At 45.3% G+C, this 20,402-nt stretch overlaps 1 protein-coding gene across 2 annotated transcripts in view; it reads left to right on the top strand.

The window, feature by feature from the left end:
- Positions 1–20,402, top strand: part of mrpl38 (mitochondrial ribosomal protein L38) — a 33,267-nt gene that overhangs the window by 5,122 nt on the left and 7,743 nt on the right. For both annotated transcript variants that reach the window (XM_038776495.1, XM_038776496.1), the window contains exons 2-6: positions 1,094–1,270; positions 3,366–3,497; positions 6,564–6,769; positions 7,268–7,340; positions 17,717–17,762. In XM_038776495.1, coding sequence (XP_038632423.1) covers positions 1,094–1,270; positions 3,366–3,497; positions 6,564–6,769; positions 7,268–7,340; positions 17,717–17,762 — 634 coding nt within the window. The remainder of the gene's footprint in view (positions 1–1,093; positions 1,271–3,365; positions 3,498–6,563; positions 6,770–7,267; positions 7,341–17,716; positions 17,763–20,402) is intronic.

The raw sequence follows: 20,402 nt of genomic DNA, 5'->3' as shown, positions 1-20,402 counted from the left end.
TGGGGCAGCACGGTAGCACAGGTGGATAGCACTGTGGCTTCACAGCGGCAGAGTCCCAGGCTCAATTTCCCGCTGGGTCACTGTGCGGAGTCTGCATGTTCTCCCCATATCTGCGTGGGTTTCCTCCGGGTGCTCCGGTTTCCTCTCACAGTCCAAAGACGTACAGGTTAGATGGTTTGGCCATGATAAATTGCCCTTAGTGGCCAAAAAGGTCAGATGGGGTTATTGGATTACAGGGATAGGATGGAAGTGAGGGCTTAAGTGGGTTGGTGCAGACTCGATGGGCCTAATGGCCTGTTTCTGCACTATATGTTCTATGTTCACTGCCCCTGAGATCCTCATCCACATGATGCCTTTCAGGCGACCTGATAGAGGTCTACAAAATTATGAGGGGCATAGACAGGATGGATAGTCGGAGACTTTTTCCCAGGGTATAGGTGTCAATTACTAGGGGGCATAGGTTTCAGGTGCGAGGGACAAGGTTTAGAGGAGATGTACGAGGCAGGTTTTTTTTACACAGAGGGTAGTGGGTGCCTGGAACTTGCTGCCGGAGGAGGTGGTGGAAGCAGGAACGATAGTAACGTTTAAGGGGCATCTTGACAAATGCATGAATCGGGTGGCACTAGAGGAATACGGACACCGGAAGTGTAGAAGATTTTAGTTTAGACGGGCAGCATGGTCGGCGTAGGCTTGGAGGGCCGAAGGGCCTGTTCCTGTGCTGTACTTTTCTGTGTTCTTTGATGAGAATTTTAACATCAAAGTGTTTCCTGATTCGGACCAAATGGACAGCATAGGGATGAGTCAAGGTATGGGTGAAGGAGCTTTGTATGAACAAGTTTAGCAGGGGATGAGGTGGGCCAGCACATTATTGAATCATTAAGTTTGGAGATAACAAAGGCATGGGTGAGAATTTCAATAGCAGACAAACTGAGGCAGAGTCATCTCTAAAGTCCTCTCTATTACTGTACCTTAAGTAGTTGAACTTAACTCTTTGGTCTCCTGCTCAGGTCTCACCTACACAACTGTGAAGTTTTGCTAGTCCTAAGGATTCAAATTGTAGCAGTGTTTCTTATTCCATTCTTTTCTCTTTCAGCTGTGTTATGTAAACGCACAGCTCCACTGGGGCCAATGCCCAATGAAGAGATTAATGTTGCAGAGCTGGAGTCCATAGAGAAGTACCGAAGCTATGCACGGTACCTGCATCTGGCGGAGGAAAAAAGCAAACAGCCAACCTGGTGGAGGACGTATAAGCAGTACACGCAAGAACCTGGTAAGTTACATTCTATACATGATTACTGGATCACTCTAAAAATATTTTGAAGTGAACTTGGCATTGATGTGTTTTTTGAACCTTCACATTTCACGTCCTGAGGTGTTTACTAACTGATGCCAGTGGGATGCAAATGTCTGATGGCTAGAGACTTGGCTGGTTCCTACACAGAAGCCTTCAATACTACAGCTGGGATGTTGCAGGGTCCATAGCCATTGCAGTGCCTTCAGCTGTTTCCTGATATCATGTACAGTGAAGACTGACATCTGTGATGCTGGGAACCTCAGAAGGAGGACAAGATGGATCATCCACTCAGCACTTCTGGCTGAAAGTGTTTGCAAGTGCTTTGATCTTGTTTTTTTACACTGGTGTCATGAACTTCACATCGACGAAGATGAGGATATTTTGGAACTCTGATTAGTTTTTCAATTGTCCACCAGCACTCGTGTCTGGATGTGGCAGAACTGTGGAAATTATAAGCTGATCCATTGGTTTTGGGAGCACTTAGCTTTGTCAGTAGCATGCTAATTCCACTGTTTAGCATCCATGTACTCTTTTGTTGTAGCTTCACTATGTGGCACCTCATTTTCAGCTGTGTCTGGTGCTGCTCCTGGCATGCTCTTCTACAAACCACATTGAATCAGAGTTGGTCCCCTGCCTTAGGGTAATGGTAGAGCGAGTGAAATGCTGGCCCATGGGGTTATAGATTGTGGTTTTATACAAGTCTGGTGTTGCTGATGACCCACAGCACCTCGTGTCCAGTTTTGAGCTGCTGAATCTAACCTATATAGCACACTAGTTGTGCCATACGATGGGGGTGGGGCGGTATCCTCATTGTGGAGACAGGACTTTGTTACCTCAAGGTGGCCACTCCTTCCAAACTGCCGTGGCATATGTATCTGTGACAGGTAGATTGGTGAGGTTGGATCGAGTAGGCTTTTCTTGTTGGTTCTTTCACCATCTGTCCTTCAGGACTCACACAGCTCAGTAAGTAGTGGTACTACTGAGCCAGTCTTCATGATGGACATTGAAACCACTCACGCAGAGTGCATTCTGTGCCTTGCTATCGTCAGCACTTCTTCCAACTCATCATGGAGGAGAAGCGATTCATTAGTTAAGGGAGGGTGGTAATCAATAGAAGGTTTCCTTGCCCATAATTGACCTGGTGCCATGAATTCCATGAGGTCTGGAGTCAATGCTGAGGACTCCCGGGGCAACTCCCTCCTCACGGTATGTTGCCACCCTGGTGGATCTGTGCTGCCGGTGGGATATGACATATCCGGGCATGGTGATGGAGGAATCCAGGACGTTGTTACAAGGTACCATTCAGTGACTATGACTGCCAGGCTGTTGCGTGACTAGTTGTTGGACAGCTTCCCAATTTTGGCACAAGTCCCTAGATGTTAGTGAGGCGAATTTTGACTGGTCTGATGGACCATGTCCTATGCTGTTGTAATAAAGATGCAGGATTATCCAGTATTTTCATAATTGTTATTATAGTATTTCCGAGTGGTTTGCTGCAGCTTGTGAGGACATTTCAGCGAGCAGTTAAGAATGAACCACATTGCTGTGGGTCTGGAGCCACATGAGGCCAGAGCAGCTAAGGACAGCAGATTTCCTTCTCCAAAGGATTTTAGCAAGCCGGTGGGTTTTAGGTAAATTTCGTGGTTTCATGGCCATCATTACTGATCTTGGTTTTTTAATTTCAGATTTATATAATTAATTGACTTTAATTGCCGAGCTGTCATGGTGAGATTGGAACTTGTGCCCCTGGATCATTAGTCTAGGCCTTTTGATTACTAGTCCAGTAACATCATTGCAATGTTACCAGAACAGAAGTCTGCCCATCAGAGTGCATTGATCTTGTGGAACATTGAGATAATAGAAGAATCATTGGAGTTAAGTGAGACTGTGGGATTTATGTTTTCGAACTTCGATATTTTACTTGGAAAATTAAACTACGTTTTTCCGTTGACATATTTTTGCAGTTATTACTTTCAAGTTCTCCATGACTAGTAGATAACAAAAGAGCAAAATGTTTTGATTTGCACAGTGTGACAACACTTCTCATTATTTTTCTTTAAATTCCTTTCAGCTCCAGAGAAAATTGACATTGGCCTCCCTCATTTTAGAGAGTCTCGGAAGAGGCAATTGAAAGAACGTAGGCGCATTGCTACGGAAAACCACAAAAATAGTGATCTTGAGAGAGCCGCACGACACAGAACATGTACGTCAGGTTTGACATACGGGTGACCCAGGTTGGACAAACAAATTAACCTCGGCTGGATATGCTCCCTAGACATACCTGTAACTCCTTTGCCATTGGACTTTTGTGAGCTTCAATTCCAGGATTATTGCAACTATGCTGTGGTCATGGTGTATATGGCTCAGGCCCCTGATTACCACCACAGGGCAGACTATATATAGGCTTATTAAAACTCATAGAACTGTTATCTTTCTACTGCTCTCCAAACTCTATTTTCTTGTGCCCATCACAAAACGGATGCAAGCAAAATTGTACTTTTAATGAACCAAAATGGAATTTCATCCACAAGTTCATTTTGGGAGCTTGCACGCTCTGGGTGAGCACAAACCTCATTATCAGTATCTGCAGGTAAACATAACAGTAATGCTTGATCTCGCTGACTGGCAGACAAATGTTGCCAAATCTCAGGCAAAAGCCAAGTTTTTTTGTCAGAAAGTCAAATTAAACTGAAGCAAGAACAAATAGCCATGATGTGGAGATGCCGGCATTGTACTGGACTGAGCACAGTAAGAAGTATACGATACTTTGAATGAGAGTCTTTGCAGGTAATTAAGTCTTTACAGATCCAGAGAGAGGGATAATCACAGGTTAAAGAGGTGTGAATTGTCTCAAGTCAGGACAGTTGGTAGGATTTTGTAAGCCCAGGCCAGATGGTGAGGGTGAATGTAATGTGACATGAATCCAAGGTCCCGGTTGAGGCCGTACTCGTGTGCGGAAATTGGCTATAAGTTTCTGCTCGGCAATTCTGCGTTGTCGCACATCCTGAAGGCTGCCTCGGAGATCGCTGATCTGAAGATCGGAGGATGAATGCCCTTGACTGCTGAAGTGTTCCCTGAAGGGAACATTCCTGCCTGGCGATTGTTGCGCGTTGTCCGTTCATCTGTTGTCACAGGGTCTGCATGGTCTCGCCAATGTACCACGCTTCGGGACATTCTTTCCTGCAGCATATGAGGTAGACAACATTGGCCGAGTCACACGAGTATGTACCACGTACCTGGTGGGTGGTGGTCTCGCTTGTAATGGTGGTACCCAGGTCGATGATGTGGCACGTCGTGCAGCGATTGCAATGACAGGGTTGTGTGGTGTCGTGGCTGCTGTTCTGAAGGCTGGGTAGTTTTCTGCAAACAATGGTTTGTTTGAGGTTGCGCAGTTGTTTGAAGGCAAGTAGCGGGGGTGTGGGGATGACCTTGGCAAGATGTTCATCTTCATCGATGACGTGTTGAAGGTTGAGAAGAAGATGTTCTTTCTCCGCTCCGGGGAAGTACTGGATGACGAAGGGTACTCTGTCGATTGTGTTCCGTGTTTGTCTTCTGAGGAGGTCGGTGCGGTTATTTGCTGTGACAGGTTGGAACTTGATCGATGAGTCGAGCGCCATATCCCGTTCGTACGAGGGCATCTTTCAGCATCTGTAGATGTCTGTTACGCTCCTCCTCATCTGAGCAGATCCTGAGTATACGGAGGGCTTGTCCATAGGGGATGGCTTCTTTAATGTATTTAGGGTGGAAGCTGGTGAAGTGGAGCATCGTGAAGTTATCCGTGGACTTGCGGTAAAGTGAAGTGCTGAGGTGACCGTCCTTGATCGGGGGTTGTTGGGTTACGGGTATAGGGTGGATACGTGGGTTTGAGTAGGGTGATCATTGCTCGGCACAACATCGAGGGCCGAAGGGCCTGTTCTGTGCTGTACTGTTCTATGTTCTATGAGTGTGCCAATAAATGCAACAGATTCTGGAGAGTAGTTCATGGTGAGTCTGATGGTGGGATGGAACTTATTGATGGCATCCTGTTGTCATTTCAGTGATTCTTCACCGTGAGTCCAAAGGGAAAAAATGTTAGCGATGTATCTGGTGTATAACCAGACTTGGCCATCGTTGTCTACCTCATACGCTGCAGGAACGGATGTCCCGAAGCGTGGTACTTTGACGAAACCATGCAGACGCTGCGACAACAGATGAACGGACGTCGCGCGACAGTCGCCAGGCAGAAATGTTCCCTTCCAGTCGGGGAACACTTCAGCAGTCAAGGGCATTCAGCCTCTGATCTTCGGGTAAGCGCTCTCCAAGGCAGCCTTCAGGACACGCGACAACGCAGAATCGCCGAGAAACTTATAACCAAGTTCTGCATACGTGAGTGCGGCCTCAACCGCGACCTTGGATTCATGTCTCATTGCATTCACCCCCCCACCATCTGGCCTGGGATTGCGAAATCCCACCAACTGTCCTAGCTTGAGACAATTCACACCTCTTTAACCTGTGATTATCCCTCTCTCTGGATCTGTAAAGACATAATTACCTACAAAGACTCTCATTCAAAGTATAGTCTTGCATCTTTGACTTTGTCTATATATATATATATATATATTATATATTTTTTTTTCTGGAACCTACCTCTTGATTCACCTGAGGAAGGAGTAGTGCTCCGAAAGCTTGTGATTCGAAACAAACCTGTTTGACTTTAACCTGGTGGTGTAAGAACAAATACAGCAGAGGGCACTTTTCTATGTCAAAACTACTCTAGGATCATCCTGGTCCACCACTCCCCAGACTGTATGTTGAGCTACCTCTACTGCTTCCCATTGCGTACAAGGCCAAGTCTCACCGTTGCCCAGGTACCATGACTGAACCAGCACCTCTCTGATTTCTTTCCTATTTCCCCTCATACATTCTCCCTGAGACCCACCTCCTGCGCTCTTTACTCCACTTCCGTTTACTGCTAACCATCAATTTTCCTTTCCTAATCCAATTGCGAGTGGCATTGTTAGTGTTGTGATGTTCTCGGGTGCCAGCGTCAGCCCCTTCCTCTTTCCATACAAATTCCTATGACAAGTTTGAACTCTTTCCCCCGTGTGCAGGTTGCTAAGTTAGGTCGGTACCTGTGCATTCATCCCTGAACCCTCCTTTAAGAGGGAAGCCAAAGCTGAGCAACATGCCCAAAACGGGAGCAGTTTAATTGCAGCGACTGTAATGTAAAATATAACAAAGTGCAGGCAGGTTTGTTTGTATGGAGGTAAACCTAGTTCTCTTTGCTCAGTGTCGATTCCACTGGATGAGGTGAAAGCTGAATGGGAGAAAACAAATGGTCCTCTCCACTTGCGGAAAATCGGTGAACACTATGGTGTTTACAGAGATTTGTTCAACAGTGCAACCTTCGTTCCCCGTGTGATGCTGCGTATTCAATACGGCCATGAGGATGATGCAATGCCGGTGTATCACGGGAATGTGGTCACACCCTCAGAGGTAATGGAGTGATAAATCTCCAGTGTAGTTAGTAATCTACATATCCACTCTACCCATGAAGAATGCACAACTTAAAAACAAGCGGATATAATAATTGAATTAAACAAAAATGAAATTTAGCAACAATCAGTAAAATGTTAAGGGTTGGTCAGCAACTTCGCAGCTAGAGGGAGACTGACTGTATGATCTGTATGTGAGTAATCTGTAGCACTGACCCTGAAGTTGGTATCCTTGCTGCTGCTCTGTACTTTGCAATGGAGGATTAGTTCACCTAGGTCCAAATATTCTGATACAAGAAAGTCTGAAAGGATAACATGGCGCATGATTTTATCCTGCCAGTTAGTATTCCTATGTCACTGACCATGGACAATACAATGCTGTACTGCCTCACACCAATGCTGTGTGTGCCAGTCTCTTCATGGTGGGTGATATTAGTTATGCATTAGTGCAGATGTTTCCCAATTCTGCCTCTCATCCACTTTTCTTTTTCATTCACAGGCCTTAAATCTTCCAAGGGTGTCATTTGAAGCAGAAGAGGGTTCTCTTTGGACACTATTGCTTACCAATCCAGGTATGTAATTCCTGAAACCCAAGTTTAAAGAACCCATGTAATTACTGTGCTGTCACTCGGATGTAAGGGAGGAAAGTTATGGAGGAGAAATTTTCACTTTCATGTTATCTATCTCCCTGACTTAGGTACTCCAATGGTGGCACCGATGGGCAGGTGTGTTCCACAGCTTTATGATACACAACAGGAACTGGAACTTGTTTCTAGCCTGAGATCTGCTCAGCGACAGTTATACAGTTATAGACCTGTAACCACCTGTAATGTACCCCAGTGTTATACAGTGACAGACGTGTGCCCACCAGTACTGTACCTGGTGTTATACAATGACAGACCTGTACCCACCAGTACTGTACCCCCTTGTTAAACAGTGACAGACCTGTACCCCAGTGTTATACAGTGGCAGACCTTTACCCACCAGTATTGTACCTTAGTGTTATACAGTGACAGACTTGTACCATTCAGTACTGTACCTTAGTATTATACATTGACAGACCTGTACCCACCATTACTGTACCCCAGTGTTGTACAGTGACGGACCTGTACCCCAGTGTTGTACAGTGACAGACGTGTACCCCTGTGTTATACAGTGACAGACCTGTACCCCAGTGTTGTACAGTGACAGACCTGTACCACAGTGCTATACAATGACAGACCTGTACTCACCAGTACAGTACCCCAGCGTTATGCAGTAACAGACCTGTATCCACCAGTACTGTACCCCGGTGTTATACAGTGACAGACCTGTAGCAACCAGTGTTGTACCCCAGTAGTATACAGTGACAGACCTGTACCTATGAGTATTATGGTGTTATATACTTAAGTACCTGGATTATAAAATAGCAATGATATGGCGCAGCAAAAGGCCTTTCAGCCCATCATGTCTGTGCATACTATTCCTTATTAAAACCCATGTAGGCAAATTCCACCGCACTACACTCATTGATCCTCCTTTTTACTGCCTCAAAAATGTGATTAAGTTAATAAGACACAATCTTCCCGTAACAAAACCATGCTGACTATCCCTGAACAATCTGTCTTTCTAAATGACGGTTCATTCTCTGTCTCAGAATTGATTCCAATAATTTGTTCAAACCCAAAGTCAGACTGACTGGCCTATAATTATCTGGCCTATCCCTCACAGTCTTCTTAAATAATGGCACAACGTTTCCCAATCTCTAATCCTCACCTTGTATCTAGTGAGGAACAAAATATGATCCACAGAGCATCTGATACTTCCTCTCTGGCTTCCTTTTAACAACCTGGGATACAATCCATCTGATCCTGGGAATTTATCCACCTTCATTATACTATTGTATCAAACATTTCATGCTCCTAACTGGAATGTCTGCATCATCCATCTCCTTCATGACGACAGAGACAAAGTACTCAATGAGAACCCTTCCCACATGGCTGGTATTCGCGCAAATTACCAGATACATCTCTGATAGGCCCTACCCTTTTCTGAGTTATTCTCTTGCTCTTAATGTACTGGTAAAATCTCTTCGGATTTTCTTTGACTATACCCGCCAATATTTTTTTGTATTCTCTCTTTGCTTTCCTAATTTACATTTTTACTTCAACCCTGTACTTTCTATACTCCTCTCACCTTTCTACAGTGCTCAGCATATTATGACTCATGAGCTTTCTTTTTCTGCTTTGTCTTACCTTCTAATCTTCTGGATAACCAGGGGACTCTAGATTTGGCAGTAGCACCCTTTTTATTTGTGGGGACCTGTCTGCACTGTGCCCATAGAATCTCACCTGTGAATGCCTCGCACTGATTTTTCACTTTTTCCCCTTCTATTAGTTGTATTCAATCTACTATTCCCAGCTCGCCTCTCAGCTTTGCGAAATTCGTCTTTCCCAAAATTAATCCTTTTACTTCAGTTTTATCATTATCCAAGTTTATAATTTTGTTAAATCTAATTTTTATTTTGGTGACTATCTCCAAAATAGACCCCCACTGCTACTTCATCCACATGAGCAGCTTCATTGCCGAAGACTGAATTCAAGAATTTTGTGCCCTCTGTGCCCTTCACACTGTTCGTATCCCAGTTGATATCAGATAGCTGAAATCCCCAACGATTATTGCCCGATTGTTTTTGCACTCAGAAAGTTGCTTACGTATTTGCTCTTTTAATTGTCCTCTTGGACTGTCTGGTGGTCATACATTCCCTTTCTGCCTCCATTCTCCGAGCCGGCAGTGTGAACCCAACTTTGAACGTGCTATCCACTTAGATCTTGGCTTTGTGGATGCACCACTGCAGCCACCGCTCGAGCTCTGAAATCTGGAGCTCCAGTTCCTGCAGTTGGTGACACTTCCTGTATATGTGACCGTCTAGGACACTGGCAATACATAGATACATAGAAGATAGGAGCAGAAGGAGGTCTTTTGGCCCTTCGAGCCTGCTCCACCATTCATCACGATCATGGCTGATCATCCAACTCAATAGTCTAATTCTGCTTTCTCCCCATAGCCTTTGATCCCATTCTCCCCAAGTGCTATATCCAGCCGCCTCTTGAATATATTCAAAGTTTTAGCATCAACTACTTCCTGTGGTAATGAATTCCACAGGCTCGCCACTCTTTGGGTGAAGAAATATCTCCTTATATCTGTCTGAAATGGTTTACCCTGAAAGTTCAGACTGTGACCCCTGGTTCTGGACACCCATCATTGGTAATATCTTCCCTGCATTTACCCTGTCTAGTCCTGTTAGAATTTTATAAGTGACTATAAGAACAGTGAGTGTACTTCCACCACATAGACTGCAGCTCACCATCACCGTCTCAAGGACAATTAGGGATGGGATCCGCCCTCATTCTTTTGAACTCCAGCGAGGACAATCCCAACCTAGTCAATTTCTCCTCAATCCCGCCATCCCTGGAATCAGTCTGGTAAACCATCGCTGCACTCCCTCGAGAGCAAGAACATCCTTCCTCAGAAAGGGAGACAAAACTGCACACAATACTCGCAAGTGTGGCCTCACCAAGGCCCTGTACAATTGCAGCAACATATCCCTGCTTCTATACTTTTTCTTTACACAGAGGGTAGTGGGTGCCTGGAACTCGCTGCCGGAGGAGGTGGTGGAAGCAGGGACAATAGTGACGTTTAAGCGGCATCTTGACAAATACATGAATAGAATGTGAATAGAGGGATACGGATCCCGGAAGTGCAGAAGATTTTAGTTCGGACGGGCAGCATGGTCGGCACAGGCTTTGAGGGCCGAAGGGCCTGTTCCTGTGTTGTACTTTTCTTTGTTTCTTTGCACTCAAAATCTCTCGCAATGAAGGCCAACATACCATTAGCCTTCTTAACGCCTGCTACACCTGCATGCTTACCTTCAGCAAATGGTACACAAGGACACCCAGGTCCTGCAGCTCACTCCCCTCTCCCAATTTACAACCGTTCAGGTAATAATCTGCATTCCTGTTTTTGCTTCCAAAATGAATAACCTCACACTTATCCAAATTATACTGCATCTGCCATTGGTTTGTCCACTCGCCCAACCTGTCCAGATCTTGCTGTAGGATACATAGATACCTAGAAGATAGGAGCAGGAGGAGGCCTTTTGGCCCTTCGAGCCTGCTCCCCCATTCATCACAACCATGGCTGATCATACCAACTCAATAGCCTAATCCTGCTTTCTCACCATAGCCTTTGATCCCATTCTCCCCAAGTACTGTATCCAGCCGCCTCTTGAGTATATTCAAAGTTTTAGCATCAACTACTTCCTTGTCATAATGAATTCCACAGGCTCACCACTCTTTGTGTGAAGAAGTGTCTCCTTATCTCTGTCCAAAATGGTTTACCCTGAATCCTCAGGCTGTGACTCACACCTATAATTGGTAACATCTACCCTGTCTAACCCTGTTAGAATTTTATGAGTCTCTATGAGATCCCCCCTCATTCTTCTGAACTCCAGTGAGAACAATCCCAACCTCGTCAATCTCTCCTCATATGGGAGTCCCGCCATCCCTGGAATCAGTCTGGTAAACCTTTGCTGCACTCCCTCGAGAGCAAGAACATCCTTCCTCAGAGAAGGAGATCAAAACTGCACACAATATTCCAAGTGTGGCTTCACCAAGTCACTGTACAATTGCAGCAACACATCCCTGCTTCTATACTCCAATTATAGGTGTGTCCAGCTCTCCCAATTTACAGCCATTCAGGTAGTAATCTGCCGTCCCGTTTTTGCTTCCAAAATGAATAACCTCACACTTATCCAAATTATACTGCATCTGCCATTGGTTTGCCCACTCGCCCAACCTGTCCAGATCTTGCTGTAGGATCCCTGCATCCTCGTCACAATTCACCCTCCCACCTAATTTGGTATCATCTGCAAACTTTGAGGTGTTACATTTTGTTCCCTCATCCAAATCATTACTATATATTGTGAATAGCTGGGGTCCCAGCACCGATCCCTGTGGTACCCCACTGGTTACTGCCTGCCAATTTTAAAAGGACGCATTAATCCCTACTCTTTGTTACCTCTCTGCCAACCAGTTTTCTATCCACCTCAATACATTTCCTCCAATCCCATGTGCTTTAATTTTGCACAATAATCTCTTATGCGGGACTTTGTCAAACGCCTTCTGAAAGTCCAAATATACCACATCGAATGGCTCCCCCTTGTCGACTGTGCTAGTTACCGCTTCAAAGAATTCCAACAGATTTGTCAAGCATGATTTTCCCTTCATAAATCCAGGCTGACTCTGACTGATCCTGCCACTGCTTTTTAAATGTTCCGCTATGAAGTCCTTGATAATGGATTCAAGCATTTTCCCCACTACCGATGTTAGGCTTACTGGTCTACCTCCTTTCTCTCTACCTCCCTTTTTGAATATTGGAGTGATGTGAGCTGCCCTCCAATCTGCAGGGACAGTTCCAAAGTCTATAGAATCCCGGACGATACCACCAATGCATCATTAAGAGCCACCTCCTGAAGCACTCTGGGATGCAGATTCTCAGGCCCTGGGGGTTTATCCACCTTCAATCCCACCAATTTTCCCAGCACCATTTCTCTGCTAATGTTGACCTCCCTCAGTTCTTCCCTCTCACTAAACCTTCAGTCTCCAACATTTCTGGGATCTGATTTGTGTCCTCATTTGTGAAGACAGAACCAAAGTATGTATTCAATTGCCCAGCCATTTCTTTGTCCCCTATTATGCATTCCCCTGTTTCTGTCTGTCGTGGGCCTCTTTCTCTTCACATATCTGTAGAAACTCTTAGTGTCAGTCTTTATGTTCCCTGCAAACTCCCTTTCGTACTGTACTTTCCCCTTCTTAATCAACCCCTTTGTCCTTCTTTGCTGAATTCTAAACTGCTCCCAATCCTCAGACCCGTACCAGCCTCCCCGAACAGGCGCCGGAATGTGGCAACTAGGGGCTTTTCACAGTAAGTTAATTGAAGCCTACTCGTGACAATAAGCAATTTTCATTTCATTTCATTTTCATTTTGCCTATTATTTTTCTTGGCCAATCTATATGCTTCTTCCTTGTATCAGATACTATTTCTAATTTCCCTTGTAAGCCATGGATTCACCCTCATTTCATTCATTTCTTACCCCCTTTGCTTTTGTGCCAGACAGGAATGAACAGTTGTTGTAGTTCCTCCATGCGTTCCTTCAATGTTTGCCATTGTCTATCCGCTGTCATCCCTTTAAGTAACTCTCCCCAATCTATCAAGGCTAACTCACCCCTAATAGCCTCATAGTTCCCTTTATTAAGATTCAGCATCCGAATCAGTCTCCGAATCAACTACTTCACTCTCCACCTTGATAAAAAATTCTATCATGTTATGGTCGCTCATCCCCAAGGGGTCTCGTACAGCCAGATTGGCAATGATTCCCTTCTCATTACACAGTACCCTGTCTAAGATGGGCTGCTCTCTAGTTGGTTCCTCCTCATATTGGTCAAGAAAACCATCCCGTATACACTCAAGGAATTCCTCCTCTACAGCATTGTGGCTAATTTGATTTGCCCAATCTATGTGAAGATTAAAATCACCCATGATCACCGATATTCCCTTATCACATGCATCTCGAAATTCTTGTTTAATGCCATGCCCAACCTCACCAGTGCAGTCTGGGGGTCTATATATGACACCCACTAATGTTTTTTGTCCCTTCGTATTTCTCAACTCTACCATACAGATTCCACATTGTCAGATCCTTTCTCACTATTGTGTTAATTTCCTCTTTAACCAGCCGTGCCACACCACCATCTTTTCTTTTATACCTGTCCTTCCTAAATACTGAGAACCCTGGAACATTCAGTTCTCATCCCTATCACCCTGCAGCCACGTCTCCGTAATCCCAATTATATCATACCCATTATATCTATCTGCGCAATTAGTTCATCCACTTTATTGCAAATGCTCCGTGCATTAAGGCACAGAGCCTTTAAGTTTGTCTTTTTCACAATGCTTGTCTTGCTCCCAATATTTTTCTCTACTGCCCTGTTTGAATTTTGTCCGTGGTTGCTCCACCAATCACTTTTCTTATTCACTTTTCTACCTTTTGCTTTTGTCCTTGCTCCCTCTTTCTCTGACTCCTTGCGTAGGTTCCCGTCCGCCTGGCATATTAGTTTAAACCCTGCCCAACTGCTCTAGCAAATAGACGTCCCCCTAGGACATCAGTTCCAGTCCTGCCCAGGTGTAACCCGTCCAGTTTGTACAGGTCCCACCTCCCATAGAACCGTTCCCAATGCCCCAGGAATCTGAAACCCTCCCCCTCACACCATCTCTTCAGCCACATATTCATCCTATATATCCTGTCATTTCTACTCTGACTAGCACGTGGCACTGGTAGTAATCCTGAGATCACTGCCTTTGAGGTCCGATTTTAAACTTCCTTCCTAATGTCCACAACTTCCCACATATTATGGGACACTCATGCCACACGATCGAGCTGTCCAACCATAACTTCAATTTACTTCAGGTGTGTTATGGGCCAGGGTTTAGAGAACCCCAAAGTGTATCATGGCATTCACCTGACCCATGACCTTTACTAATTTGTGGTGAGGGGAGCACATGGCCCACTCTACAGGTGTGGTGCAGCAGAATTTTAAAAGTAGTTTTTAAAGCAAAACAATGTTTATTCTATGAACTCAGTTCACCTTTTTAAAACATACAGTGAACATCTTAGCAACCATCAATTCAAATATACCCCCCAAACACTGTAAGTAATCCTTAAACTGTCCTTTTAACATCCATAAGACAAAATCCTTTTGACAGAAGCACATCAGGTTTAAATTCTCTACTGAGAGCAGTTATCACTCTGAATTCACCAAATGATCGAGAGATAGTCTTTAGATGGCAGAGAGATCACAATTACACCTTCTTTGGCTACCTTCAGCTCCAACACTAAAATGAAACCAAAAAACACAGACACACACAAGCTTTTTCTCAAAGCGAAACTAAAATACAGAGCCAGAGCAATTCACCCACACTCTGATGTCACTGCAGCCACTTGAGCACACAAACATTTCTTAAAGTGGCATTCCCATGACATGTGTTAGATGTACCTTGACTCACTTATACCATGTTATTTTATCTGGCTTTGACTTAACCCTTCATCCCTATTGCTTCTGTTTCTTACTTAAATCTAAGTAGCTACTTTTATTTATTTTTTAGAAATAAATTCAGAGTACCCAATTATTTTTTTCCAATTAAGGGCCAATTTAGTGTGGCCAATCTACCTAACCTGCACATCTTTGGGTTGTGGGAGCGAAACCTGCCAGACACGGGGAGAATGTGCAAACTCCACAGGGACAGTGTAGCTACTTTTAAAATGAATGTGTTTTTAAAATTTTCAACTACCAAAAGACACTCTCTAACAGCAGTTTGTCACCAACCAATGGACTGAAGATTCTGCTGCGATGTCACTCTTGGATTTTTTAAATTTAAATTTAAATTCTCACTTATACACTCGCCAAACCCACAGCCAGTTGCACTTAACCGGTTTTATTTATACTACTGAGATTCAGATGTGCCTACTTTCTGGCAATTACATAACCAGATTAGGCTGGTTACTTGTTGAGTTGGTCTCACCTGCTCTCAAGCTGACACTTGAATTAGCTTTATAAGGGTGGCATGTGCACTGGGACTGTGGCACTGAGTACTCGGGTTCGAATCCCGGCCCTGGGTCACTGTCCGTGTGGAGTTTGCACATTCTCCCCGTGTCTGCGTGGGCCTCACCCCCACAATCCAAAGATGTGCAGGGTAGGTGGATTGGCCACGCTAAATTCATAGAATTTACAGTGCAGAAGGAGGCCATTCAGCCCATCGAGTCTGCACCGGCTCTTTGAAAGAGCACCCTACCCAAGCCCACACCTCCACCCTATCCCCATAACCCGAGAACCCGACCCAACACCAAGGGCAATTTTGAACACTAAGGGCAATTTAGCATGGCCAATCCACCTAACCTGCACATGTTTGGACTGTGGGAGGAAACCGGAGCACATAGAACATAGAACAGTACAGCACAGAACAGGCCCTTCGGCCCTCGATGTTGTGCCGAGCCATGATCACCCTACTCAAACCCACGTATCCACCCTATACCCGTAACCCAACAACCCCCCCCTTAACCTTACTTCTTAGGACACTACGGGCAATTTTAGCATGGCCAATCCACCTAACCCGCACATCTTTGGACTGTGGGAGGAAACCGGAGCACCCGGAGAAAACCCACGCACACACGGGGAGAATGTGCAGACTCCGCACAGACAGTGACCCAAGCCGGGAATCGAACCTGGGACCCTGGAGCTGTGAAGCAATTGTGCTAACCACTATGCTATCGTGCTGCCCTACTTGACCCTTAATTGGGAAAAAAATATAATTGGGTACTCTAAATTTATATTTAAAAAAATACGCTTGATTAGCTCTGCCCAAGCCTGGACGAAACTTAAAACAAGGAATTTAAATTCAATACCAAATTTCAAACAAGTAAACTAGATTTTACAGAACGAGATTAACCCGTAAAACTTTAAATTTCACTCCCTTACTCACCAAACAAACTCAAAATTATTTCTACTGACTCAACTCCAGTTTATAAGGACATAAGCATATTATAAAAAAGTACTGATGGGAGATTTTCCTAAATTCATCATTTTTTTAATATAACAATGCAAACTAGCACTGTGATTTTAGATTCCCCCTATTTGGGAGCCACAGCATTAATTTTAATTTTACAGTAAGTACTGTCTTCCTGCGTTCACCGAATCAAGGTTGTGGATTCAAACTTAAAGAACACTGCAGCACAGGAACAGGCCCTTTGGCCCTTCAAGCCTACGCCGACCATGCCGCCTGTCTAATCTAAAACCTTCTACACTTCCGGGGTCCGTATCCTTCTATTCCCATCCTATTCATGTATTCATCAAGGTGCCTCTTGAACAGGGCAGCACGGTGGTTAGCATTGCTGCCTCCCGGCGCCGAGGTCCCAGGTTCGATCCCGGCTCTGGGTCACTGTCCGTGTGGAGTTTGCACATTCTCCCTGTGTCTGCTGTGGATCTCACCCCCACAACCCAAAGATGTGCAGGGTAGGTGGATTGGCCATGCTAAATCACCTCTTAATTGGAAAAAATGAATTGGGCACTCAAAATGTATTTAAAAAAGAAGGAAAAGATGCCTCTTGAATGTCACTATTGTACCTGCTTCCACCACCACCCCAGTAATGAGTTCCAGGTACTCCGCACCCTCTTTGTAAAATATTTGCCTCACATATCATAGAATAGAATCCCTACAGTCCAGAAGGAGGCCATTCGGCCCATCAAATCTGCACCGACCCTTGAAAAGAGCATCCTACCAAGGCCCATGTTCCCACCCTATTTCCGTAGCCCAGTAACCCGCCTAACCTTTTTGATACTAAGGGGCAATTTAGCGTGGCCAATCCACCTAACTGTCACTTCTTTGGACTGTGGAAGGAAACTAGAGCACCCAGAGAAAACCCATGCAGTCACGAGTAGAACGTACAAACTCCACACCGACTGTCACCCAAGGCCAGAATTGAACCCAGGTCCCTTGCGCTGTGAGGCAGCAGTGCTACTGTGTCACCGTGCACCATCGCCTCTAAACATTGCCCCTCACACCGTAAACCTATGTCCCCTGGTAATTGACCTTTCCACCAAAGAACAAAAATGACTCTTTTCCAAACTGTAGGCTCACAAAATCCGAACAGCAAGTACAAAATCAAGAATTAAGGTGCCAGGGTCCAAGGGTGGCATGGCATCCACAACTTCAGTTTGGAAATCCCTACTCAAAAGGACTAAGAAAGATACTTGTTGGTGGCTTACAATCTCCCAACTGCTTGCCACCTACGTTTTAAGTGGTAATATGTTAATTACTAAAGCTTTTAACCTTTTTATTGTCTTTCATGTTTCAGACGGACATCTGAGAGACAATGAGTCTGAGTACGTCCACTGGCTGGTGTGAGTATTGGGTTTGGCAGCTGAATGTTATTCCCCAAGTCTTAACACCATTTCATCCAACAATTCTAAATAATTTCCCAATAAGTAATAAGTTACCCAACTTGTGATTATTTTTTTAAAAGTATGTTTATTCCAATTTTCAACATTTTACATTGTACAGACAAAAAAACACGCCCAACATATAAAAGCCCTCACCCAATAAGAACCCCCCCTTAACAGTCAACGGTAACCAACTCACCAAAATGCAGAATGAACAAACCCCAACTCTTGCCCCTCTTAAGGCAAAGTTCACCTTCTCCAGGGCTTAAAACTCCAATAGGTCCCGCCGCCACACCGAGGCACAGGGTGGAGAGGCTGGCCTCCACCCCAACAGGACCAGCCCACAGGCAATCAGCTAGGCGAAGGCTAAAACAACTGCTCCCGCACCCGGCTGCAACTCCAGCCGGTATGATTCCCCAAATATGGCCTCAGGGGACTGGGCTCCACATCTAAATACAAAACCACTGAGATGGTGCTGGCAACGTACCTCCAGAACCTTTCCAACTTCGAGCAAGACCAGAACCTATGCATATGATTAGCAGGACCCCTCCACGCTGCTCACCGATGTCGTCTGCCCCTTAAACAGCTGGCTCATCCTTGACTTTTGTCAGGTGCGCCCTGTAGACCACCAGCAGCTGTATTAGCCACAGCCTCGCACATACGGTCAAGACATTCACCTTCCGCAGCGCCTTGCACCACAATCCCATGTCCAATGCCGCCCCCAGCTCCTCTTTCCACTAAGCTTTAACCCCCCTCCATGGACACCGTATGCTCATCCAAAATCCGCCCATAAATCACCGAGAAGACTCCCCCCTCCCCTCCCCCCACTGCCAGCACCTCGAACAATGAAGTGGCAAACTTGGGAAGGTCGGAAAGACCTTCCTCACAAAGTCCCGCATGTACCAAAAATTCTCCTCCCACGCCACACCAAACTTATCATTCAACTCCTCCAAGCTTGCAAACCACCCTCCCAGAAACAGATTCTTCATCTCCCTGATCTCCCTTTCCTCCCATGCCTGGAACCACACATCCATCCTCTCCAGTGCGAATCAGGAATTCCTCCTGATCGGAACTCGAAGGATTCGTCCTCCCAACCTAAAGTGCTGCCGGAACTGCCTCCAAATCTTCAGTGAGGCCACCACTACCGGACTTCCAGAATACTTCGAACATGTCATTATTACTGTTACGGCTGGGAATTGCAGGTTAGGTGGATTGGCCATGCTAAATTTCCCGTTCGTCTCCAAAAGATTAGGTAGTGTTACGGAGTTAGGGTTGGGGCATGGGCCGAGGTAGGGTGCTCTTTTGGAGGGTCGGTGCAGACTCGTCTCCTGCACTGTCGCGATTCTACAAAATAGTCAGATATGAGGATGTTCGCTGATGATTGCACAATGTTCAGCACCATTCACAACTCCTCAGTCACTGAAGCAGACCATGTGCAAATGAAGCAAAACCTGGACAATATCAATTGTGGGCTGACGTGTGCAAATAACATTCACACCACACAAGTGCCAGGCAGCGATCATCTCCAGTAAGAGAATGAAACCATCGCCTCTTCACATTCAATGGCATTACTATCACTGAATGCCTCACTGTCAACATCCTGCGGTTGACCAGAAACTGAACTGGACCAGCCATATAAATACTGTGACTATAATAGCAGGTCAGAGACTAGGAATTCTGTGGCGAGTACATAGGAACAGTAGTCGGCCATTCAGCCCCTTGAGCCTGCTCCGCTATTCAATGACACTATGGTTGATCTGTGGCCTAACTCCATATACCTGCCTTTGGTAACTCACTTCATGACTCCCCAAAGCCTGTCCGCCAACGACGAGGCACAAGTCAGAAGTGTGATGTAATACTCCCCACTTGCCTGGATGAGTGCAGCTTCAACAATACTCAAGAAGTTCAATACCATCCAGGATAAAGCAGCCCGCTTGATTGCCCCCTTCTACAAACATTCACTCCCTCCACCACCAAGGCACAGTGGCAACCATGTGTACCATCTACAAGATGCACTGCAAGAACTCACTAAGGCTCCTTAGACAGCACCTTCCAAAACCATGACCACTACCATCAATGACAGCAGACACATGGGAAGCATCACCACCTGGAAGTCCCCATCCAAGTCACTCACCATCCTGATTTGGGAATATATCGCCGTTCCTTCACTGTCGCTGGGTCAAAATCCTGGGACTCCCTCCCTAATAGAACATAGATACATAGAAGACGGGAGCAGGAGGAGGCCTTTTGACCCTTCAAGCCTGCTGCGCCATTCATCACGATCATAGCTGATCATCCAACTCAATAGCCTAATCCTGCTTTCTCACCATAGCCTTTGATCCCATTCTCCCCAAGTGCTATATCCAGCCACCTCTTGAATATATTCAAAGTTTTAGCATCAACTACTTCCTGTGGTGATGAATTCCACAGGCTCACCACTCTTTGTGTGAAGAAATGCCCCCTTATCTCTGTTCCAAATGGTTTACCCTGAATCCTCAGGCTGTGACCCCTGATTGGTAACACCCATCATTGGTAGCATCTTCCCTGCCTCTACCCTGTCTAGTCCTGTTAGAATTTTATAAGTGACTATAAAAACAGTGA

This window comes from Scyliorhinus canicula, chromosome 18, assembly GCF_902713615.1.
Source record: "Scyliorhinus canicula chromosome 18, sScyCan1.1, whole genome shotgun sequence".
Taxonomy (NCBI): domain Eukaryota; kingdom Metazoa; phylum Chordata; class Chondrichthyes; order Carcharhiniformes; family Scyliorhinidae; genus Scyliorhinus; species Scyliorhinus canicula.
Note: the sequence above shows the minus strand (reverse complement) of the source record. Positions and strands in the feature narration are given on the sequence as shown.